This window comes from Primulina eburnea, chromosome 12 (assembly GCF_022965805.1).
Source record: "Primulina eburnea isolate SZY01 chromosome 12, ASM2296580v1, whole genome shotgun sequence".
NCBI lineage: Eukaryota > Viridiplantae > Streptophyta > Magnoliopsida > Lamiales > Gesneriaceae > Primulina > Primulina eburnea.
Genome location: NC_133112.1, coordinates 15946082 through 15970326, shown reverse-complemented (window position 1 = coordinate 15970326; position 24245 = coordinate 15946082). Strand labels below are relative to the sequence as shown.

The window sequence follows — 24245 nt, the reverse complement described above, 5'->3', positions numbered from 1 at the left end:
TGAGCCTAAAGACTCAACACACCATAATCTTTATAACAAATAATAGGTATAAAACCACAAGAAACAGTGAAAATACTTTTACTTAAAAATAACATTTTCCTGACATGCATAACATAAACCTCAACCTTTTTCTTTATTCATAACATGTATCCTTTTATCATGATCATAAATATTTTTCCTCTTTCCTTTTTTGAATTCAGATCGTTAATTGTGACTTTGCCCCAGTGGAAACCCAAGATGGGACAAGGCCCCCAAGAGAGCCAAGATCGGGATAGCCCATAGTCATTACAAAAAAAGGCGTTTTTTTTGTAACGATCATGGGTCATTAGACTGAACCAACATGGGCCTCGGCCCACGACCTATGATCAGTAGTGGTGCATGGGTATGGGCCAAGGCCCATGTTGGTTCAGTCTAATGGTCCATGATCGTTATACAGCAGCTCAAGCATCACGGTTCGATCGCTCTATCAAGCAGAGACAATTAGTACACCCAACAATCTCTCTCCCAATAATTGCACTATTTGCAATCAATGAAAATCGAACACGTGATTTTGGATCTAATACCAATTTTATGATTGAGCGCTTGTCGCTTTACCAAAAGCTATAGCTGGTGGTAATGGTGCAACTCAAATCTTTTAAACTGTACAGCAGCTCAAGTACCACAATTCGATTGCTCTACTAAGCAGGGATAATTATTGCACCCAATAATGTGTCAATAAAGTTATATGATAAGCCAATATTTAGTTTATTGAAGACCTACTCGAACAATTAACATACTTATTTCATTAAAACTTCACCATGACTTAATGGAGTTTAGAATAGATGTACCAATTGAGTTAATTATAAAAGTTTATGTACCAATACTTTTTAATGAATAGTTTGTGTACCAGAATATTTTTTTACTTTGATTTAAAGCATCATTTGTAATATATAAAATTTTATTATCTAATTTATACATGTGATTAATTTATATTTTTCCTTCTATTAGGTAAGAATAAAATAAGTGTTTATTAATATGTGATAAGGATACTTTTAATTGTGTTGATGTACTACTTAAGGAAAACAGAAAACAGTAGCAATATTCTACTTAAGGAAAACCTGAAGCAATATTCAACTTAAGGAAAATCTGAACACACTCTCGAGTAGAAATGCAAGTAGACCGAATTAAGAATGAAGTAATATAGGACTAGAAGCAGTAGTCAGAAAAATAGTCTATTATGATAATATATTAGACTACACTAGTGACATCCGTTTTGTTTGTATTATCTATCCGAGAATGTCCTTATTTATTGTAGTTGTTCTATACAATAATACACTTTATTTGAAGTCATTAAATGAAACATATATATCATTAATTGCTCAGGACAATTTTGGACAGAAAAACAAATAACAACTATATTATTGGATTCAGGTACTCGTGACGAAAAAAGATTTGTTCTCATTCTAATGTTGAAGATGATTTATAAAAATATTTCATGAAGTGTTCACAAACGCTGACCTTTTTGTGAAATTGCGAAATCACTCACCTTTTATCTTATAATACTGAAAGTCTACAAAACCCAGCACATGCTATAAAGTTGTAGCAGATTCAAAAGATCATACTTGCTATCATTGTTTAAACACTATTTCATTGTATTTACCTATTAAAAAGTATGAAGTATTTGTAATATGTAGAAATAGTGTTTCTTGCAATCAAAATACATCAAGTTTTGAGTTGTAATACTAAGAGATTTAGTAGGCAATAGTAAGTCCTACTGAAGTGGATTTATACAAGTATATAACGATCAATTTATTTTAGTGATACCTTCTGAAAACAGAAGAATGAGACACATAGAAGAGTTTTGTTTTTCAAATTTCCAGAAACAAACCTTGTGTTATTTTATTTTTACTGTCTTTAAATTTCATCGAGTGTTGTGGATTGTTTTTACAACTTTAAGCAGTTCGATGCACTTTCAAATATCGTTATTAGATTCTGACTCTTAAAAAGGTTTGAAGCACACGTTTCAGATTCAGACTCTTAACATTGGAATTTTTATGTTTTTCTTTTTATATTTTACGGGCACGATATTTCGATTTGTCCATAATAATTATTTTTCTTCTCTTATTTCTTGCAATTAAAAATGGAACGAAAATATTAAAATATTTTCCAGGTAAATGTACAAATGACTTACAATAAAAAAAATAATAAATACACATATATATGTCGTCATCATTTAAAAATATATTTTCTTCGAATCACTAATATTCATTCTTTTTAATATTGAAAAATGATATTTTTACAACCGTTATTAATTTTTTTTATATATTAGAAGATATGCTTTTAGCTTTCTTTTACTAAATATTTGAATGCTTTCACATTCAAAACCCAAATCGATCACTTGTTTATCCATTTTATCATGGCTTATCTTGAAGTTTCCAAATGTAAGAATACTAAGATATGGTTTGTCACTCAATAATCACATTTGTCTATGTAGTTTCCAAGTTTACAGCATACTAAAATTCTCATTAAATTATGTCACTTGAAGCCATTACACTTCCAAGTAATAAACATCTTTCATATCAGGAAAATGCTAATATAAACACAAACAAAATACTCATCAGGTGCAACCTAGATTTGAATTACTTGTATGTAGTAAGCCGCACAAAGTCTGAAAACAATAAGCCATTATAGCATAAACTAGAATGTCTGAATTGTTACAGGACATTTACAGTGTAATAAAAAAGTGTTTGACGCCTCTGTTCTGGAGTGCACCAATTGCTAATGAGTGGCACACGACAAATGAGCAAATATCGCACATTCGGCATTATATTACAAAACTGGTATCACCCTTTAAAAATCTGCACATATATTAGCGTATCTGGTAAAGGTGTCGGAGAAAATACGGACAGAAAAATTTTATACCAATTTGGTAAAATTCTGCATGTCATTTTACAGCTTCAGCAGGAATGCTTATTCTTGTTGCCTAAACCAATGGAATTGACAACAAGGACAGTACATTTACTTTACCTTATGCAGGCCATTACTCATCCTAGATATTTTAGCAAAACTCCATCATTCTCGAGCACAAAGCCTTGTTTGTCATGGATAAACCTGCATCATCATTCAAAAGATAATTTCTGGTAATGTTGATCCCATTCGAGATAACATCTATCTTCGAAGTGCTTTGGATTTGCAGCATAGTCTCTCCCCTCTAGCAAAATCCAGCTGACAAATATCTTAGAAGTGCTTTGGATTTGCAACATAGTCTCTCTCCCTCTAGCAAAATCCAGCTGACAAAACTAGAACTTCCAGAAAAAAATATTTTCCTCAATCCCAATAGCTCCTGCCCACAGTAACAGGTATTTAAAATAATATGCTAATACGGAAATGAAAGTACTCCAAACTTTATTAGCAGTTCATAAGCATGTTCGTACAATGAGGAAGAATCGAGCTCACTTTATGGAATATAGATTGGCAGCAATGTTGTCGGCAGCTTTGTCAGGGGTCCATGTCTTCCAGCTGTTCGTAGTTTTTAAAAGAACTCCACTACCACCACCACCCCATGCTTCATCGTATGAATTACATCAGCCAATTGATTATTAGTATCAGATGCTTGTAATTTATTCGCCATCATTTCTTGTTTAACAAAAATGTATATAGATTAGTATTCCTTATAATAATGTAATTACTGATCAGTGGGCTTTTCTATCCGGATAGTTAAGGAAAAAAACAGACCATGTGTACCTGTGAACGGTATCCAGCATTGAGAATCCCAAATCCACGGCTTTGCACTTGAACTTCCTCAAAATCCTCCGTTGTCTAAAAATGTGGAAGATGCACAGTTTTTAAACAATAAAGGTGAAATTAAATTGAAACCGAATGCTAACTGAAGGCAACAGTTCGCGAAAAAATCAAAGTAAACAAGGGAAGAATTTAGCAGACAGCGTAAATGCATGATACATGTATGATGCTTCCAGAAAGAGTAATTGAGCCACCCCTGTACCCTTACTGAGGTATAGTCCACCACCATGTACAAGAAGCCAAAGGCCACCATCAGCTCTCCAGCCAATGTTCTGGATTCTTCTAGCAACAGCCCTGTTCTGCGGTTGCCAGAATGCCTATGATCAAGCATTGACCTTAAGATTTTTCCAATCTTTTCAAGTATATTTCACATTAAAACTTACTAGAAAATTGGTTTCATAAATTTACTTACTCAGGGACCAACAAAGTAAAAATATTATCTTGGAAACAAAAGTTTAAACCCAAACTAATTCTACAAATCGCTGATCAATCAAATCAGAGTCTACAGAATGATTATAGAAAGACAGAAATTTCACCTGACCAGGTTCCCATGTCAAACAGAAGTTACCACGACTTGAAACAGCAACATAGTTTCCTTCAGGTGAGCGATTCACATTGCCGAAAGTGCCTGTATAGTAAGCTTGCACCACTGGATACAGTTCTGAAATAGCATTAAGAATGTCGAAGTAATTGTTATGTTCAGAACTCAAAGGACAGGCAGAGAAGCTTGAGTTACTAATATTAGTAAAACCTTTCATGGATCAGCATTTGGTTACAAAGAAATACATTTTACGTTTTTGCAGCAGTGAAGCAAACATTGATATAAAAACTTCTCACTTCATTATTCAAAAAACAGACTTCTCTTGCATTTTTTACTCAAAGAACAGACACAAAAAGTGTTATGGTCCCAGGTTTTAGATTTCGTGATGGAGGTGATTTTTGAGGCTCGTTAGAGAGAACTTCTCGATCACTTGGTTTTGAGACTCGTTGAGAGAGCACCTCAGATCTTGTAACGCGAGACTATGAATAATTTTCTTAATAAGTTTATTATTACAATCACTTATAACAGAGTATAATGATTCAAATAAAGAAAAACGAATTGTAACATAAATAAAATATCCCCTTAACTATGGAATGACCCTATAGTTCAAAAGATAAGATAAAAGCAAATCCTTTTCTAAATAAATGAGACAGCAGAATAATTCATTGGGCTTGAACTTTCCATCTCGTTGTAGTGATAGCACAAGGCTCATGACAAAAAGATTGCCAACACAACGGAAAAATATTAAAGAAACATACCTCACATGTAAAGGCCCGAAAATTCGTGCTTGAAAATTTTTGCGAAAAATTTAAAATTTTCTTTTGAACTAAATGAAGTATCAACTTCATAAAATAAACTGTTAAATAATGTTTAATGTTTAAAAATAGCAGCGGAAGAATTTAATGTTTGCAAAGTAACAATTTAAAATAATTTAACAAGAGATAAAATGTTTGAGTATAAAAATCGTAAGTGCTGAAAATGAGGTCCTCGGGTTCCACTACTGCCGACCAAGCTAGCTCACTGGTCCCCGTCCTCAGCCCCGACATCAGCAGTACCTACAACAATCAAGTCTAGTGAGTCTAAAGACCCAGCATGCATAAATCGTATATAGCGAGTACATAAATAAATAGTAAAATTTTGCATGGGGTAAGATGTCGTATCAGGAGTCATAAAGTGAAAATACTTCGCCATAAACAATTATAATACGTGCATAACTAAACTGAACATCGTAGTAAAAATGGTTGCTCCATCGAGCCCTGTCATAAATATCAAGTAATAATTTTCTGGTGAGATTATGGTATCCGCAAGTGGCCACTGCACTAATAAAAACTGCAAAATGACCTGTGACTGGCGACCGGACCGATTATTGGCGATCGGATTTAAGTATGCTCGTCTGATCAGACAAAATGCCACAGTATACTGGGTGGTACAAACTGAAACTGACCGGTAACTGGCGACCGGATTTACAAAGTCTCCCATGATAGTGCTACGGCCACAAGCAATATCGCATAAATCTCAAAAATGAACATTTTAAATTTCTATGCACGTAATATAATTAAATGGCATCATCAAATCTGAAAAATTTCAATCTCCTGTATTAAAATCATTTACTTCGATAATTTAAAAAATATCTATATGACTTGATTGAAGAGTCAAAGGAGATATAAACATTCCTGAGTTTGTTTTGACAGAAAACAAACGAAATACTGACGCGGCGCGGTGGAGACGGAGTGTTCTTCCTTAATTCCTTTAAACCAAATATGCATGATAATTATTATAATAGTTTAAAAAAAATCGTAAACGTGATGCATGAACATTTAAAAATATCAAGATTTGTGCTCAGGGCGCTGCTAGGACCAAATTCTCACCCCGGGTGCAAAATGACCATTTTGCCCCTGGAAACCCAAAAATTACCGTTTTACCCCTGGACTTCTAAAATTGACCCGAAGCTTACCAAACTCCTTAGGATATTCCAAAACATATTTAAAAGTATTCCTAAACGTAAACTTGAGCCCAAACCAAACTTAATCTATTCGTTTTAAAACTTAGACCGGGGTCCCGGTTTTAACCCGAACCGCACCGAAACTTAACCAAAACTTTCCCAACTTTTTACCACACTTAATGAACATCTAAAATGTCCTAAAGATCTCAAAATTAGGCTTTTAAGCTATCGGTCAGACCCCTGAACAGCTGCTGAAAAAAATCTGCTACTTCCTTTCTCCAACCCGCAAAGAACCACTCGCCTCCTAGCGCTCCTTGGCTCGCACCAGCTTGCACCAGCCACGAACCCACCTACTAAGGACCAAGACCAGACCCTAAGGGACCTACCAGAACAAATCCAACAGCCCCGTGCAACCTACATCACAGCTAGGACCCGAGGATCACCAACAAGTCTACTACCGAGACCAACTCGACCCTACATGCCCCGATCGATTGTCCCTTCACTCCAGCGTGGTTCGAGCCGTTCCAGACCTCAACACAGACCCACCAGGTTCTGGTCCAGGGATGGAGAAGGCCCTTGCACGGCTGGTGTAGCAGGACACATGGACCGAACCCTCCCCCACCTCACAATACCCGATCGGCTCTCAACCTATTGCATCAAACTCGACCGCGATGCACCCCGCTGTACCTAACCTCATTGATTCACGATCTGTCCACCCCTTAACAACACTATACAGCAGTCCCTTGCACCAAAAAAAACCAGAAACGTGAGTGGTGATGGTTGGAAACGCATAGACAAGCAAAACCGATAATCCCTACCACTTATGCATGGATCGAGAGTTTCACAAACAACAAGCATATAACAGCATATATATATATATATCGTGCAAGATGCAGAGATGATGATCCGTGGCTTGCCTTGTGAGTTCTTTGTAAGAGAGCCAAGCAAAGGGACACGACGAATGGGAAGAAAATGGAGGCACCGAGCTTTGTGGTGGAAATGCACGAAGAAACTTTCTGGTTGGAGGGGAGGGGAGGTGTCGGCTGAATGGGGGAGGTTAATGACTAGGTTTAGGGTTAATTAGAGTTTAGGTGTTAATTATATAGTTAGGAAAAATGTTAATGGGCCAAGAGTTGGAATTAAAAGGGAATAAAATGAATTTAGGGCCCATTAAGCTTAAAACAGGCCTATTAAGTCTAAACGCACTCAAAAAAAAAAATTTCGAGTTGGAAAGATTTTGAAAATAATAGCCGAACTATTAAAAAGTCCCCCCCGATTCGATAAAATTTGCGTACCGTAAAAATATAAAATCTTGCGGGTAAAAATATCCAAAAATTCCCATTTTTAAAAAAATACACTTAAAAATGCTTTAACTTAATTTATAAAAATGATTCGAGAATAAAAAAAATAATTGTCCTGAAAGTTCTCCGGTCTCAAATCTCCGTTCGAGCGCGAAATGCATTTAGAAACCCTAATGCATGAACATTTAAAATTTCATGAATTAAATTCTATCATGCAATGATTATGCATAAAATGCGTAAAAATCATGCATCACAAATTAATAAAATAATCGTGCATATAATTCTTTAAAATAATTAAATAAGATGCCAAAGAATTTCATGACTTGCATGCATGCCAATTATTAAAAATTATATTTACTAACATGCTAAATTACCCTTCTAAAATAAAATAAAATAAAATCTTTATTAACTTATCTCCATACTCCATCTCCAGTCCGGCCTCACTTAAATATCTGAAAAGACAGCAATTAAACCACTACATAAAATAATTAAATCTCAAGAAAGCATTTAAATACCCATGCAATAAAATCATTTTAATTTAAAGTACTAGAATTATACATGACTTATACGTAGTCTAGTTACGGGTTCTACAACTCTTCCCCCTTTAAAAGAAATTTCGTCCTCGAAATTAGAACTCACCGAATAGCTCTGGGTAGCGACTCCTCATCTCTAGCTCAGACTCCCAAGTAGCTTCCTCCTCTAAATGGTTGAGCCATTTGACTTTGACTCGCTGTACCACTTTGTTCCGAAGCTTCTTCTCCTGTCTATCTAAGATCTGCACTGGTCTCTCCTCATAAGACAGGTTTGGGGTAAGCTGCAACGGCTCGTAGTTCAGAACATGCGAAGGGTTTGCCATGTACTTCCTCAGCATAGAGACGTGGAACACATTGTGTACTCCGGCCAGATTCGGCGGAAGAGCAACACGATAAGCTAGCGTCCCAACCCTATCGAGGATCTCAAACGGTCCAATAAATCTCGGACTGAGCTTTCCTTTCTTTCCAAATCGCATGACACCTTTCATAGGTGCCACCTTCACAAAAACACGATCGCCCACTGCAAACTCTAAATCTCTCCTCCGCTGGTCCGCATAACTCTTCTGTCGACTCTGAGCAGTCCTCATCCTATCACGGATCTTGATTACTACATCTGCAGCCTGCTGAATAATTTCTGGACCCAATTCTGCTCTCTCTCCTACTTCATCCCAATGAACAGGAGACCTACACTTACGGCCATACAGTGCTTCATACGGAGCCATACCTATAGAAGATTTGAAACTGTTGTTATAGGTGAATTCTACCAACGGCAAATTCGACTCCCAACTCCCAGAGAAATCAATCACACAAGCACGGAGAAGGTCCTCTAAGATCTGAATGACTCGCTCTGACTGACCATCTGTCTGTGGGTGGAAAGCTGTGCTAAACAGCAACTTCGTACCCATGGTCGAATGTAAACTCTTCCAAAACGAGGAAGTGAATCTAGGATCTCTGTCAGATACGATCGAAACTGGAATACCATGAAGTCTGACTATCTCTCGGTTATACAACTCCGCATACTGAACCATGGTGAAAGTCGTCTTAATAGGCAAGAAGTGCGCTGATTTGGTAAGACGATCAACAATCACCCAGATGGCATTCGATCCCCTGGCTGACATCGTTCCACACAAATTTCACACTCTTCTTGGTCAATGCTGTGAGTGGAACTGCGATAGAGGAGAATCCCTTAATGAATTTCCGATAATAACCTGCTAGGCCGAGAAAACTGCGGATCTCTGATGCATTCTGAGGTACAACCCAATCTCTGACTGCTGCAACTTTCGCTGGGTCGACCTCAATACCACTGCTAGAAACAATATGGCCTAAGAACGCCACCTTCTCTAACCAGAATTCGCACTAGCTGAACTTTGCGAATAACTTATGCTTCTGTAAGGTCTGCAATACTGTTGCCAGATGTCTGCTGTGATCCTCCTGATTCTTAGAGTAGACGAGAATGTCGTCTATGAATACTATCACAAACTGATCGAGATACGGCTGAAATACGCGATTCATGAGATCCATGAAGATCGTGGCGCATTCGTCAGACCGAATGGCATCACAAGGAACTCATAGTGGCCATAACGAGTCCTGAAAGCGGTCTTAGAAACATCGGCATCTCTCACCCTCAACTGGTGATAACCAGAGCGCAGATCAATCTTGGAGAATATCGAAGCTCCCTGCAACTGGTCAAACAAATCCTCGATCCTCGAAAGTGGGTACTTGTTCTTCACTGTAACCCTGTTCAACTCCCGGTAGTCAATACAAAGTCTCATAGAGCCATCCTTCTTCTTGACAACAGAACTGGCGCGCCCCACGGTGAAAAACTCGGGCGAATAAACTCCTTGTCCAAAAGCTCCTGGATCTGCTTCTTAAGCTCTGCCAACTCTGTCGGTGCTAGTCGGTACGGTGCTTTCGAGATCGGAACCGTACCTGGCATAAGCTCAATAGAGAACTCCACCTCTCTCTCGAGTGGCATACCAGAGACATCCTCAGGAAAAACGTCTAAGAAGTCTCTAACAATCGGAACATCTTCTGCTGTCTGACTCAGTGTTCTAAAAAGCGGTAGGCAGTAGGCGGGCGGTCACTTACCGCCTAGCGCCTAGGCGTTTAGGCGGGGCCTAGGCGGCCGCCTAGGCGGTTTTTTTTAAACCCAAAAATCTTGTGACATATACGAGTTTTACTATAAAATACAACTTTTATGTCTAAAACTATGATTTTCTATGCAATAATAAATTAATAATATTTAGTATATAGATATTAATACGTTTTTATATATTACTAATATTGGTCAATCACTATCATATGTTTGCTACAACCTTCGTATTATCCATAATACTTCAACATTTTTCCGACAAAATATATAGATATTAAGTCTAAACATCTATTTCTTCTTGTTCATCTCCATATTTTTCCAACACTTTTTCTGTATCAGATTCAAACTCAAAATCCATGGCGTCTTCCTCCTCTTCATCCGATACAAATTCTTCTTCGTGAAGTTCTCTTACATCTTCGACATTTGTCTCAGCATCTTCATCTCCACCATCAACAATCCATCCTTGTGCCATAGTTGCTTCAGTTGTAAGTAGCACATCTACTCCTTTTTCTTCTTGTCTTCTCCTCTTGTTGATGATCTTGGCATTAAATTGAACATAGACTAAATTGTTCAACCTTCCGGTATCTAGTCTATTTCTTTTTTTTTGTATGAAAACATTGAACATTGGATAAAAAGTAAGATTTTAAAGGCCCAATTTTTTTTTAAAAAAACAAATCCGCCTAGGCGGCGACCATCCCGCCTAGGCGGTGCTAGGCGGCGCCTTTTAGAACACTGGTCTGACTAGGTGCCTCGGGGACAGATATAAAAGTTGCCAAGAATGCCCGACACCCTTTATGAATGAGCTTCCTAGCCTGGACATAAGAAATAATACGCGGTAGAGGAAAATACCTGTCTGGCTCAAATAAGAACTGCGTCATTCCCGGCGGTTGGACTAGAACAGATCTCCTCTGGAAGTCGATCAAAACTCTGTTCCGCAATAGCCAGTCCATCCCTAGAATAATATCAAACTCTGGCATCGGCAATACAATCAGATCCGCATAAACAACGTTGCCATGAAGCTCCAGATCTATGTCTCGGATCACATTGGTGGCTGTCATCTCCTCACCGGAAGGTAATACTACTGAATAGGCTACATCTAGCTCAACGGTCTTGACCTTGAGAAAATTAGCGAAGGTCTCCGAAATGAAGGAATGAGTAGCCCCTGAATCTATCAGGGCTTTCGTAGCTGACCCCGCTATAAAAATTCTCCCTGAAAGTTTGGAACATCAAGCTGAAACCAAAAATCTCAAGAACTATTCTACGGACATGCATAGGCCAAATTTCTTCTAACTAAGATTCCCAAAGTAATACTGAGTAGAGCATGCAATCCTATAACAGTTTCTAAGTTCAAAATATAAATTCCGGTTCCCAAAACGGTGAAATTCAAATAATAACTTAAAGCTTAAAGGTACTTGTCATAAGCATCGTATCTGGGTTCGTCTCCGTAGCATGGAGAACAAACACTCTGCCTTGGGTAGGTTGCTTCCTCCGAGGGCACTGCAAAAATAAGTGGTCTGGACTACCACACGTATAGCACTTCCCTGAACCAAACATGCATGCTCCAGGATGACGGCGTGAGCATTTAGGGCAAACTGGGTGCTCCATGGCCCTCGGGGCTGGCCGTCCCTGCTGTTGTTGCTGCTGACCTCTGTTCCTGGGCGGCCCGTGAAAAGGCCTCTTGATCTGCTGCTGATGCTGCTGAGGAGGAGGGCGGTGTGGTACTTGGACTGGGCGCTAGCCCAAACAGTCTCTCTCAATACCACGCTGATCTTGCTCTGCAGCTAGAGCTTTGGAGACAGCAACCTCATAAGTAGTAGGGTCAGACACCCTAACATCACGGCGCAAGATCGGCCGTAGACCCACCAGAAAATGCATCAATTTTGCTTTAGCATCGTTCGCGATCTGGGGTACAAAATGACAACCCCTCTCAAACTTACGGATGAACTCCGTAACAGTCAGATCTCCCTGTCTTAGGCTCATGAACTCAGTGGTCAATCTGGTGCGCACCTCCTCAGTAAAATATTTGGAGTAGAATACCTCCGTAAAACGTGCCCAAGTCAGTGTAGTCAAATCCAGGGCTACCGATGCTCCTTCCCACCATAAGCGGGCATCTTCTCCTAGTAAGTAAGTGGCACATCTGACTCGATCTGTATCTCCAAGCTCCATAAAATCGAATATAACCTCGAGGGACTTGATCCAGCCCTCGGCTATCATGGGATCGGTCGTCCCTGAAAACTCCTTCGGACGCATCTTCATAAATCTCTCATAGACAGCCTCGGGCCCTGTCGGCCTAGCTGCTCCAGTGGCATTGTTCCCCGTAAACTGTGCGAAGAACCGATTCATCCCAGCTAACATCTGGGCATTCATATCGGGTGGAGGTCCATATCCCTCCTGTCTCTGATCTTCCCTGTCCCCATGATGGCGCCCACCACCACCTCTCGGGCGTCCAACCTGGCGTCTAGGAGGCATACTGTTCCATAAAAAACTGTTGAATTGCAATGCAATTGATATTCAAAATGATGAGAATAATTACACTTGTGTGTTGTCCTAATTATCACTATACCTATTTATAATCTAAACATCACAGATAATTATAGTAATAATATCTCTAATTGCTAATTACAATAGTTACCATAATACAATACAACCATTTCCTTATTATTCCCTACAATCATGCTGAATGATTGTCTTCCATTTGATACCGTTAATCAACACTCCCCCTCAAGATGGTGTGTGTATATCTGTCATACCCATCTTGCACATGAAAGGGTGGAAAACTTTAGCACACAAGCCCTTAGTAAAGACATTTGCTAACTGGTTTCCAGAATTGGTATAGCTGATTCTTAGGGCTTTGTCATCCAACTTTTCCTTGATAAAGAATCGATCAATCTCAACGTGCTTAGTACGATCATGCTGAACCGGATTATTGGCAATGCTTATAGCTGCCTTATTGTCACAATGTAGCACTAGAGGCTCTTCTTGAAAGAGTTTAATGTCTTGCATTAGCTTCTTGATCCATAACAATTCACACACGCCTTGTGCCATAGCTCTATATTCAGCTTCGGCACTTGATCTAGCAACCACGGTCTGTTTTTTGCTCCTCCAAGTAACTAAATTTCCCCCGATGAAGACACAATATCCAGAAGTGGACCTTCTATCATTAGGAGATCCTGCCCAATCCGCATCAGTGTATGCATTTATTCTCAAATGTCCATTGTTTGAAAGAAGGAGACCTTTCCCAGGGCTAGATTTGAGGTATCTTAGTATCTGGTAGACAGCTTCAAGATGTGTGGATCGAGGCCGATGCATAAATTGACTTACTATGCTTACTGCATAGGATATGTCCGGCCTTGTGTGAGACAAGTAAATCAATTTCCCGACCAATCTTTGATAGCGATCAATGTCGACCAACTTACTGTCGTCTTCTTTTAACTTGTGATTTGCTTCAATTGGGGTATTTGCTGGTTTACAGCCTAACATTCCTGTTTCCTTCAGTAAGTCTAGGACATATTTTCTTTGAGAGATAAATATACCCTTGTTTGATCGAGCTACCTCTATTCCAAGGAAATATCTTAGTTTGCCCAAATCTTTGATCTCAAACTCGGTGGCCAACTGTTTCTTTAGTCTCATCATCTCTTCTTGATTGTCTCCGGTCATTATTATATCGTCCACATATACAATGAGGATGGTAACCTTACCATTGAGATGTTTGATGAACATCGTGTGATCTGCATTACTTTGCTTGTAGCCAAAGGTAGTCATTGCTGCACTAAACCTTCCAAACCATGCCCGAGGTGATTGTTTCAAACCATAGAGGGCTTTTCTTAATCGACAAACCTTTCCTTCAGTTTTCTGACATGAGAAGCCAGGAGGGATTTCCGTATACACTTCTTCTTCCAATTCTCCATGTAGAAAAGCATTTTTCACATCAAACTGTTGTAGGTCCCATCCAAGATTAGCAGCACAAGACAAGAGGACCCTCACGGAGTTCATCTTAGCGACCGGAGCAAAGGTTTCTTGATAATCGATCCCATAGGTCTGAGTATATCCTTTGGCTACCAATCGGGCCTTTAACCTTTCAATAGAGCCATCTGCTTTATGCTTCACAGTGTATACCCATTTGCATCCAACCGGGATTTTACCCGAGGGTTTGTCAACAAGCTCCCAAGTCTCATTTTTTACCAAGGCCTTCATCTCTTCTACCATGGCACCTTTCCACTGAGGATCATTGATGGCTTCTTTCCATCCCTGTGGTATGGAGACAGAATGCAAGGAAGACAAAAAACTTCTATATGATGGGGTTAGTGATTTATATGAGACAAAGTTAGAGATGGGATGTTGAGTACATGACCGAGTCTTTTTTCTAAGAGCTATTGGAAGATCAAAGGTCATTATACATATCATCTGAAAAGGTCTCAGAGTTACCTGATTCAACAGGAGTCGAGTCCGGGTCCGACGGTTGGCTATGCAGAGTGGCTTCATCCTTTTTTCTGCGAGCATATCTCAGCAGATTAGGTAGATCCAGTTTTCCTGTTTCGGATTGGGGGGCTTGATCTGTATCTGAGATTGTTTCAATATTCTGATATTCCCCCTGATATTCCCCCTGACCGCGATTTCCATTTCCAGGCAGTCCAGGAAAGGTTTGCTCAGTGGAAGATCCAGTCACTTGTTCTATATGATTGTTATTGTTCCCCCCTAGCACAGGTGACGAGGTAGGAAAGAAGGCTTCCATTTCTCGGAAAGTAACATCCATAGAGACATAAAACTTTCTAGTTGGTGGATGGTAGCACTTGTACCCTTTTTGTGTGGTCGAATATCCAACAAATATACATTTCAATGCTCTAGGGTCTAGTTTTCCTCCAATATGTTTATGTACAAAACATACACACCCAAAGATTTTAGGAGGGACACTGGAGAAATTAGTACCTTGAATAATTTCCAATGGACATTTGAAATTCAAGGTCCTCAAAGGCATGCGGTTGATCAAGTAGGCCGCTGTGAGAACTGCATCACCCCAGTAGACTTTAGGTACATTCATTGTGAACATGAGAGCCCTGGCAACCTCAAGAAGATGTCGGTTTTTCCGTTCAGAAACCCTATTTTGAGCGGGTGTGTTGACACAGCTTGTTTGATGTATAATTCCATGAGTGCCTAAATAAGATTGAAAGTTCTTTTCCATATATTCAGTACCATTATCGGTACGTAGAATTTTCACAGAGACACCAAACTGAGTGTTAATCATTCTATGGAAGGACTGGAAACAAGCAAACACTTCATTTTTTGCATGCATCAAATAGACCCATGTCTTCCTACTGTAACAATCAATAAAAGTTACAAACCACCTATATCCCGATAGAGAGACTACCGGGCTTGGTCCCCAAACATCAGAGTGGATTATCATAAATGGTTCTGAACTTTTATTATTAATGGAAGGATAAGAAGTTCGAGTGTTCTTAGCTAGTTCACAAGCATCACAGACTAAGGTCTCCACATTACACTGCTGGAATAAACGAGGAAAAATGTTTTTTAAAACATAAAATGAAGGGTGCCCTAATCTCCTGTGCCATTGAAGGATTTGGTGATGAGTGGAGTCCGAATCACTTATCAAGGCATGACTTTTGAAACTAGATCCTCCAACCAATCGGTATAGGCCATCGTTCACTCTACCATAGCCAATCGTTTTCCCCGTGCTCAGCTCCTGTATAATACAATGAGAAGGGAAAAATTCAATTTTACAATTCAAATCTCTGGTGAGGGCACTAACAGATAGAAGGTTATGTGAAAAGCTAGGTATATGTAACGCTAGAGGTAAATCAAGTGAAGAGGTGCAATTGATAGAACCTTTTCCGGTTATAGGAGATAAAGATCCGTCGGCTATACGGACTTTATCACTACGTGAACACAAAGAATATGTCAGGAATTTTTCACGAGCACCAGTCATATGATCAGAAGCTCCAGAATCAAGAATCCATGAATTATTATCGACACAATGAGTATATTGGGTTGTATGAGCAGATGGGCGTGATATACCTGTGCGGGCAAGATGAGAGGAATGAGTGGAAGTGGCATTTATGGTACCAGGAGATTCAATTCTAGCCATAAGTTGCCTGAGGGTCTGTAACTCCTCGTTGGTTAGTCCCTTGGAGGGTTTTTCTTCACTCGGTTGCTCGATATGGGAAGCTTCATAAGCATTAGCATAAACATTAGCTTGAGGTCGTGAACTACTAAATCTTCCACCCCCGCGGCCTCGTTTAGGACGGCCATGGATACTCCAGCATGTGGCTTTAGTGTGATTTGGTTTCCCACAATGTTCACACCTTTTCTCATCTTGTACTTCACCTCCTTTGCTTGTATTTCTAACAGCATTATGTTTTGTGGTGTAACTATGTGAGTCAACAAGCATGCTTGATCCTTCATTAGAGATAATTGGCATCATAGCATTTCTTCTGCTTTCTTCTTGTTGCACATAGTTATATGTCTGTCGTAAGGAGGGAAAAGGATATTTTCCAAGAACCTGTACTCTGATTTGATCAAAGAGATCATGCAGCCCTGCTAGAAAATCATACACTCGTTCTTTTTCGACCAATGTATGAAACTTTGTTGCATCAGCTGGGCATGAGGCTTGAAAATCTTGATAATAGTCAAGTTCTTGCCACAAACTGCTGAGCTCAGAAAAGTATTGGGCAATCGTCATCTCACCTTGTTTGGTTTCATGGATCTTCCTCCGCAGTTCGTATATTTGGGCATCATTTCCAGACTGAGAGTAAGTCTGAGCAGTAGCCTCCCAAATTTTTTGTGCCGTGTCCAGCAGAAGGTATCCACGTGCGAGTTGTGGTTGCATAGAATTTATTAGCCATGACATAACAAGCGAATTCTCAGACTCCCATCTGGAAGTATCAGTACGATTCGATGTAATTTTTCCATTGATATAGCCCTGCATACCTCTGGCTTGAATAAACAGCAAGCAGGAGCGCGACCACGCGAGATAATTTGTTCCATCAAGTTTGACAGGACTGATCTGCAGAGAAGGATTATCATAAGTGGTGGTAGTCTTGCTACCAGCACGTTCATCCATAGAAGATTCCTCCTTTCCGTCAGACATGGTAGTGATGGAGACTGTCTTGTGCAGCGGTCCTTTCAACGCCGACAGCGATCAAGGTTAGTAACCTGTTCAACGCCTAAGAGCCCCCCGGAGATGGCTCTGATACCATGTTGAATTGCAATGCAATTGATATTCAAAATGATGAGAATAATTACACTTGTGTGTTGTCCTAATTATCACTATACCTATTTATAATCTAAACATCACAGATAATTATAGTAATAATATCTCTAATTGCTAATTACAATAGTTACCATAATACAATACAACTATTTCCTTATTATTCCCTACAATCATGCTGAATGATTGTCTTCCATTTGATACCGTTAATCAACAAAAACCCATACGTAACTAACATTCATAATTCCATAATTTATTTTAAATGAACACTGAAATAATTAAAGAATCTGAATGTAAAATATTTCATGGAGGCATGCAGTTAAAATAATTCATGCTTTAAATAAAATGTTGAAATGTAAAACTTACAGACCGAAGACGTGTCTTCGTGAGCTCCTCGTGGTCAGTAGTAGTGTAACCCTTTACAAGAACATAGGCTCTGATACCATATGTAAAGGCCCGAAAATTCGTGCTTGAAAATTTTTGCGGAAAAATTTAAAATTTTCTTTTGAACAAAATAAAGTATCAACTTCATAAAATAAACTGTTAAATAATGTTTAATGTTTAAAAATAGCAGCGGAAGAATTTAATGTTTGCAAAGTAACAATTTAAAATAATTCAACAAGAAATAAAATGTTTGAACATAAAAATCGTAAGTGCTGAAAATGAGGTCCTCGAGTTCCACTACTGCCGACCAAGCTAGCTCACTGGTCCTCGCCCTCAGCCCCGACATCAGCAGTACCTACAACAATCAAGTCTAGTGAGCCTAAAGACCCAGCATGCATAAATCGTATATAGCGAGTACATAAATAAATAGTAAAATTTTGCATGGGGTAAGATGTCGTATCAGGAGTCATAAAGTGAAAATACTTCGCCATAAATAATTATAATACGTGCATAACTAAACTGAACATCGTAGTAAAAATGGTTGCTCCATCGAGCCCTGTCATAAATATCAAGTAATAATTTTCTGATGAGATTATGGTATCCGCAAGTGGCCACTGCCCTAATATAAACTGCAAAATGATCGGTGACTGGCGACTGGACCGATAACTGGCGATCGGATTTAAATATGCTCGTCTGATCAGACAAAATGCCAGAGTATACTGGGTGGTACAAACTGAAACTGACCGGTAACTGACGACCGGATTTACAAAGTCTCCCATGATAGTGCTACGGCCACAAGCAATATCGGATAAATCTCAAAAATGAACATTTTAAATTTCTATGCAAGTAATATAATTAAATGGCATCATCAAATCTGAAAAATTTCAATCTCCTGTATTAAAATCATTTACTTGCGATAATTTAAAAAATATCTATATGACTTGATTGAAGAGTCAAAGGAGATATAAACATTCATGGGTTTGTTTTGACAGAAAACAAACGAAATACTGACGCGGCGCGGTGGAGACGGAGTGCTCTTCCTTAATTCCTTTAAACCAAACATGCATGATAATTATTATAATAGTTTAAAAAAAAATCGTAAACGTGATGCATGAACATTTAAAAATATCAAGATTTGTGCTCAGGGCGCTGCTAGGACCAAATTCTCACCCCGGGTGCAAAATGACCATTTTGCCCCTGGAAACCCAAAAATTACCGTTTTACCCCTGGACTTCTAAAATTGACCCGAAGCTTACCAAACTCCTTAGGATATTCCAAAACATATTTAAAAGTATTCCTAAACGTAAACTCGAGCCCAAACCAAACTTAATCTATTCGTTTTAAAACTTAGACCGGGGTCCCGGTTTTAACCCGAACCGCACCGAAACTTAACCAAAACTTTCCCAACTTTTTACCACACTTAATGAACATCTAAAATGTCCTAAAGATCTCAAAATTAGGCTTTTAAGCTATCGGTCAGACCCCTGAACAGCTGCTGAAAAAAATCTGCTACTTCCTTTCTCCAACCCGCAAAGAACCACTCGCCTCCTAGCGCTCCTTGGCTCGCACCAGCTTGCACCAGCCACGAACCCACCTACTAAGGACCAAGACCAGACCCTAAGGGACCTACCAGAACAAAGCCAACAGCCCCGTGCAACCTACATCACAGCTAGGACCCGAGGATCACCAACAAGTCTACTACCGAGACCAACTCGACCCTACATGCCCCGATCGATTGTCCCTTCACTCCAGCGTGGTTCGAGCCGTTCCAGACCTCAACACAGACCCACCAGGTTCTGGTCCAGGGATGGAGAAGGCCCTTGCACGGCTGGTGTAGCAGGACACATGGACCGAACCCTCCCCCACCTCACAATACCCGATCGGCTCTCAACCTATTGCATCAAACTCGACCACGATGCACCCCGCTGTACCTAACCTCATTGATTCACGATCTGTCCACCCCTTAACAACACTATACAGCAGTCCCTTGCACCAAAAAAAACCAGAAACGTGAGTGGTGATGGTTGGAAACGCATAGACAAGCAAAACCGATAATCCCTACCACTTATGCATGGATCGAGAGTTTCACAAACAACAAGCATATAACAGCATATATATATATATCGTGCAAGATGCAGAGATGATGATGCGTGGCTTGCCTTGTGAGTTCTTTGTAAGAGAGCCAAGCAAAGGGACATGCCGAATGGGAAGAAAATGGAGGCAGCGAGCTTTGTGGTGGAAATGCACGAAGAAACTTTCTGGTTGGAGGGAAGGGGAGGTGTCGGCTGAATGGGGGAGGTTAATGACTAGGTTTAGGGTTAATTAGAGTTTAGGTGTTAATTATATAGTTAGGAAAAATGTCAATGGGCCAAGAGTTGGAATTAAAAGGGAATAAAATGAATTTAGGGCCCATTAAGCTTAAAACAGGCCTATTAAGTCTAAACGCACTCCAAAAAAAAATTCGAGTTGGAAAGATTTTGAAAATAATAGCCGAACCATTAAAAAGTCCCCTCCGATTCGATAAAATTTGCGTACCGTAAAAATATAAAATCTTGCGGGTAAAAATATCCAAAAATTCCCATTTTTAAAAAAATACACTTAAAAATGCTTTAACTTAATTTATAAAAATGATTCGAGAATAAAAAAAAATAATTTTCCTGAAAGTTCTCCGGTCTCAAATCTCCGTTCGAGCGCGAAATGCATTTAGAAACCCTAATGCATGAACATTTAAAATTTCATAAATTAAATTTTATCATGCAATGATAATGCATAAAATGCGTAAAAATCATGCATCACAAATTAATAAAATAATCGTGCATATAATTCTTTAAAATAATTAAATAAGATGCCAAAGAATTTCATGACTTGCACGCATGCCAATTATTAAAAATTATATTTACTAACATGCTAAATTACCCTTCTAAAATAAAATAAAATTAAATCTTTATTAACTTATCTCCATACTCCATCTCCAGTCCGGCCTCACTTAAATATCTGAAAAGGCAGCAATTAAACCACTACATAAAATAATTAAATCTCAAGAAAGCATTTAAATACCCATGCAATAAAATCATTTTAATTTAAAGTACTAGAATTATGCATGACTTATACGTAGTCTAGTTACGGGTTCTACATCACAGTAGGACATGAGAACAGTTTTAAGAGGGCGAAGAGAAAGAGACTTTACTTGGTAATAAAACATTAGTGAACATTAACAATGTAAACAATAAGAGAGCCCAGCCTCAATAAAAGTATATTGTTTCTAATCAGTTTGGTACACTCCATGCCTCCGAAACAAATAAGTTAGGATTTGAGGAAGTTTTGGTAAAAGTTTTAAGAACAAATTTTATTGTGCTTTACCGTTTTTCCATAATGCAAATAAACTAGATTCGTTTTCCCAAAAAAATTGTACAAGAGATACCAACAAGACATAAGGACAAGGAGGATATTCGACTATCCAGAGTAGCCGAACCGTATCCTGGACAGCAGCCTTCCAGTTGTATCCTCCATTTGATGTTACATATTTCGCACCTTGATGTGTTATCATTTCTGAACTTTTTCTCCAGTGGCTTCTATATACACCTGCAATTACCAAAACAATTATTACTGGACAGCTTTCATGATGTGGAATATAATTCTTATCTGCACATAATTTTTATAATATCAAATTTTACATAAAACAAAAGAAAAGTTAACATGGAGGCTAACTATGCCATGTTCATCAAATTCAGAAATGACATGAATTTATTAATATAATTCCCCTCTAGATAATTCAAGTAAACAAACTGATTTACTTAGACAAAATAATATATTACTAAAAATTATAAATGAAGGATAAGCAAACCAAATTCTGTTATTGGTTCCTTACAAAATTGATAAAATACCAACTAAGGATAAATATAAAAGGAAGAGGCCAGATGGGACTCCACAACAATTAAAAGACCATCAACAAAGTATAGTATGAAAGTGGAGATAGATTAAGCTGACAAGAGGACCCGCTGGTTTGTTTTTCTCGGAACACAGTCAAACTTTAACTGAAAATAAAACTAAAGCAAGCACTTTATAAAACTGGAGATATATTAAGCAGACAAGAGTACTCAAGGGTTTCTTTTTCTTGGAATACAAGGAAACTTTAATTGAGGATAAAACCAAACTAAGAACACCGTAAAGAACATCAATCCGTATACATATTTTCTTCCCAGAAAGGCTACAATTCATTTCATTATCAAAGCCATCCTGAAGATGAGGTTTCAGTCATATTTGTGTGAGTTGCATGTGAACCTGTGTTCTCTGGAGTTGTATTTACCCAGCTTTGCATTCAAAACTCCCAACATGACATTTGTTCCCTGGATGGATGATACTCCCATAAATGGCCATCTCAATATTGTCAAGTTCTTCATTACTGAACTTAATGTTACAAGAGTAACCTTTCAGTAATATTTGATCAAAGCCATTCTTGTTGGACTTCAACCTATTTACCCTGGTTTGAAGAATTTGACAATTCTCAATCACAGATTCACCACCACTGGAGAATGGGATGATGTGATCATACTCATAGCAGAGACAGCCCTGACAGGTATGAAGACCTTTACAAACAATATTTCCAACTGCATCCATTCGCCATCTATCAGGATCTCGACCAGGGACCACCTTCGCTTTATCCCAGCACAGTTTCTTAGTCTCGGAGTCAAAGAATCTAGGTCTCTCCATCTTGTCTATGCTTGTACCACCTCCATGATGAAACTGAATTGAGGAAAGTTATGTCATCTCTCTCTTACTCTGAGTGTGTGCATTTTCTTCTTTCAAATTTTCATTTATTTCGTCTGTGTCAGAAGTTACAGCACATGCATTGAAAGAAGAACAAAGATATGTTCGTAGAAAAATGAAGCTATAGACGTGCACATAACGAGGGCCCATTAAAAGCTTAAAGTAGAAAAACAAATTTGATGTTTCTTCAGAAATTGTACATTCTGATATGAATCACATTCCATAAAAAGCTCAGAGCTAATACTGAAATAATGAGTAGCCAAGTCAACTAACGAAATCACTCGGAATAAGTAGCAAAGGAAAAGTAAGAAGATTTTTTGGTTAACCATATCTCCAGGAAGTTGAGCACTTAAGGTATGCGTTTCCATGTCTCTCCAGCATCATCAGTATACAGCAAAATAGCTGGCTTGCCAACAATCCAACCTTCCTTGCCTTTGAAGCTGATGGAGTTAAATCTATAGTTGAAATCCTCATCTTCGGCAGAGGGAATGGAACGTGAAGCCCAAGTGTTTCCTCTATCTTTTGTCTCTAAAATTGTTTGCCTAGTCCCAATTAGAAAGCCTGCCAAATCATCCAATCCAATGAAAAAATCAATCAAAATGTAAAATTCAAATTCAAACCAATTGCTAACAAATCACATGAAAGAAAAAAGGGAACCGTGAGAAGGGTCGTCGGGGACAAAAGCAATGTCGAGGAGGACAACGCCGGGATCAATGGGGAGGTAAACCCTTTGCCAGGTGGAGAGCGCGTCTTCCGTCTCCGCCGACAACGCCCTGTTCACAAGTGCGTATAGCGCGACTGAAGCGGCGTTGAGGGCTATCAACTGGCGGCGGGTTATGGAGCTACTCTGCTGGGGAGGGTGGGTGTCATTGTGAGAGGCGGAGACAGCAGGAAGATAGCGCCCGCGAGTACGACGGGGATGGCATAATGTGGCGATGGAGGGATAATTAGAGAGCGTCGCCATTGTTTGCTGCTATCTTCTTCTACTTGGCTTTGTTACATGCGTTGGATTAGATGTGCTCTAACTTTGTAATAAACCGTTTTTATTTTAATATAAATTATATTTTAAGATTTTTTTTATTTTATCAGTATACGCAGACTGTTGACATAAATAAAAACTTTAATTATATTTTAATACAAATAAATTGTACTCAAGATCTTGAAACTCATTTATAAAAATCGTATATTCTAAATTCGTTTCTAGTAGATTCAACCACCTAAAAAAAATTAAAGGTCACTTGAAACTAGCATATGTGATATTGTGTACCGTGTTTCATGGAAAGAGCATAGAGATGTCCAATTGTAACGTCCCCGAAAATTTAAAGGTTCACGCGAACCACATGCATACAATTATTAAATTCCTTGTATTTTAATTAATTGTTTTAATTGCATTAATTAATTATGTTGTACATATTTACATGTTTAAAATATATTTTTCAACGTGATTGCATTGAAATGTATTTTTAAAATGTTAATTGAGTTGCGATCGAGGAACGGAGACCGAAGGCTGAAAAAATAGGAAATGTTTTCATTAAATAATTATTTTTAATTATTTAAAATATGGTTGATGGTTTTTCATATTTTTGAAAATAAGAGGTTTTGAGGTGATTTTATACGCCGGAACGTAAATTTTATCGGTGTTGGTTTTCAACTAAAGTAGAAGTGCGATTTCCTAACATCTAC

The 24245-nt window shown here is 38.6% G+C and overlaps 2 protein-coding genes and 1 long non-coding RNA gene across 7 annotated transcripts; 1 reads left to right on the top strand and 2 right to left on the bottom strand.

Annotated features, from left to right (window-relative positions):
- Positions 1-2883: 2883 nt before the first annotated feature.
- On the bottom strand, positions 2884-4538 carry LOC140808327 (photosystem II stability/assembly factor HCF136, chloroplastic-like). 5 transcript variants are annotated; one of them, XR_012112863.1, is made up of 5 exons: positions 4317-4538; positions 3940-4097; positions 3724-3798; positions 3239-3322; positions 2884-3174 (listed from the first exon to the last, which is right to left on the bottom strand). XR_012112863.1 is itself a non-coding variant. In XM_073165422.1 (4 exons), the coding sequence occupies exons 1-4, from the start codon at positions 4536-4538 to the stop codon at positions 3600-3602; spliced, it is 471 nt and encodes a 156-aa protein (XP_073021523.1). In that variant the 3' UTR covers positions 2884-3599. The 5 variants fall into 5 exon arrangements, 4 of the variants coding, with proteins under 4 accessions (XP_073021523.1, XP_073021524.1, XP_073021525.1 ...); XM_073165422.1 differs by having other exon boundaries at positions 2884-3615; XM_073165423.1 differs by having other exon boundaries at positions 2884-3322.
- A 411-nt stretch (positions 4539-4949) lies between these two features.
- LOC140808328 (uncharacterized) lies at positions 4950-22791 on the top strand. The gene is made up of 2 exons (XR_012112864.1): positions 4950-5086; positions 20936-22791. It is a non-coding gene; the product is annotated as an uncharacterized lncRNA (long non-coding RNA).
- LOC140808326 (photosystem II stability/assembly factor HCF136, chloroplastic-like) lies at positions 20958-23572 on the bottom strand. The gene is made up of 3 exons (XM_073165421.1): positions 23220-23572; positions 22889-23123; positions 20958-21377 (listed from the first exon to the last, which is right to left on the bottom strand). The coding sequence occupies exons 1-2, from the start codon at positions 23524-23526 to the stop codon at positions 22912-22914; spliced, it is 519 nt and encodes a 172-aa protein (XP_073021522.1). The 5' UTR covers positions 23527-23572; the 3' UTR covers positions 20958-21377; positions 22889-22911.
- Between the last annotated feature and the right edge of the window lie 673 nt (positions 23573-24245).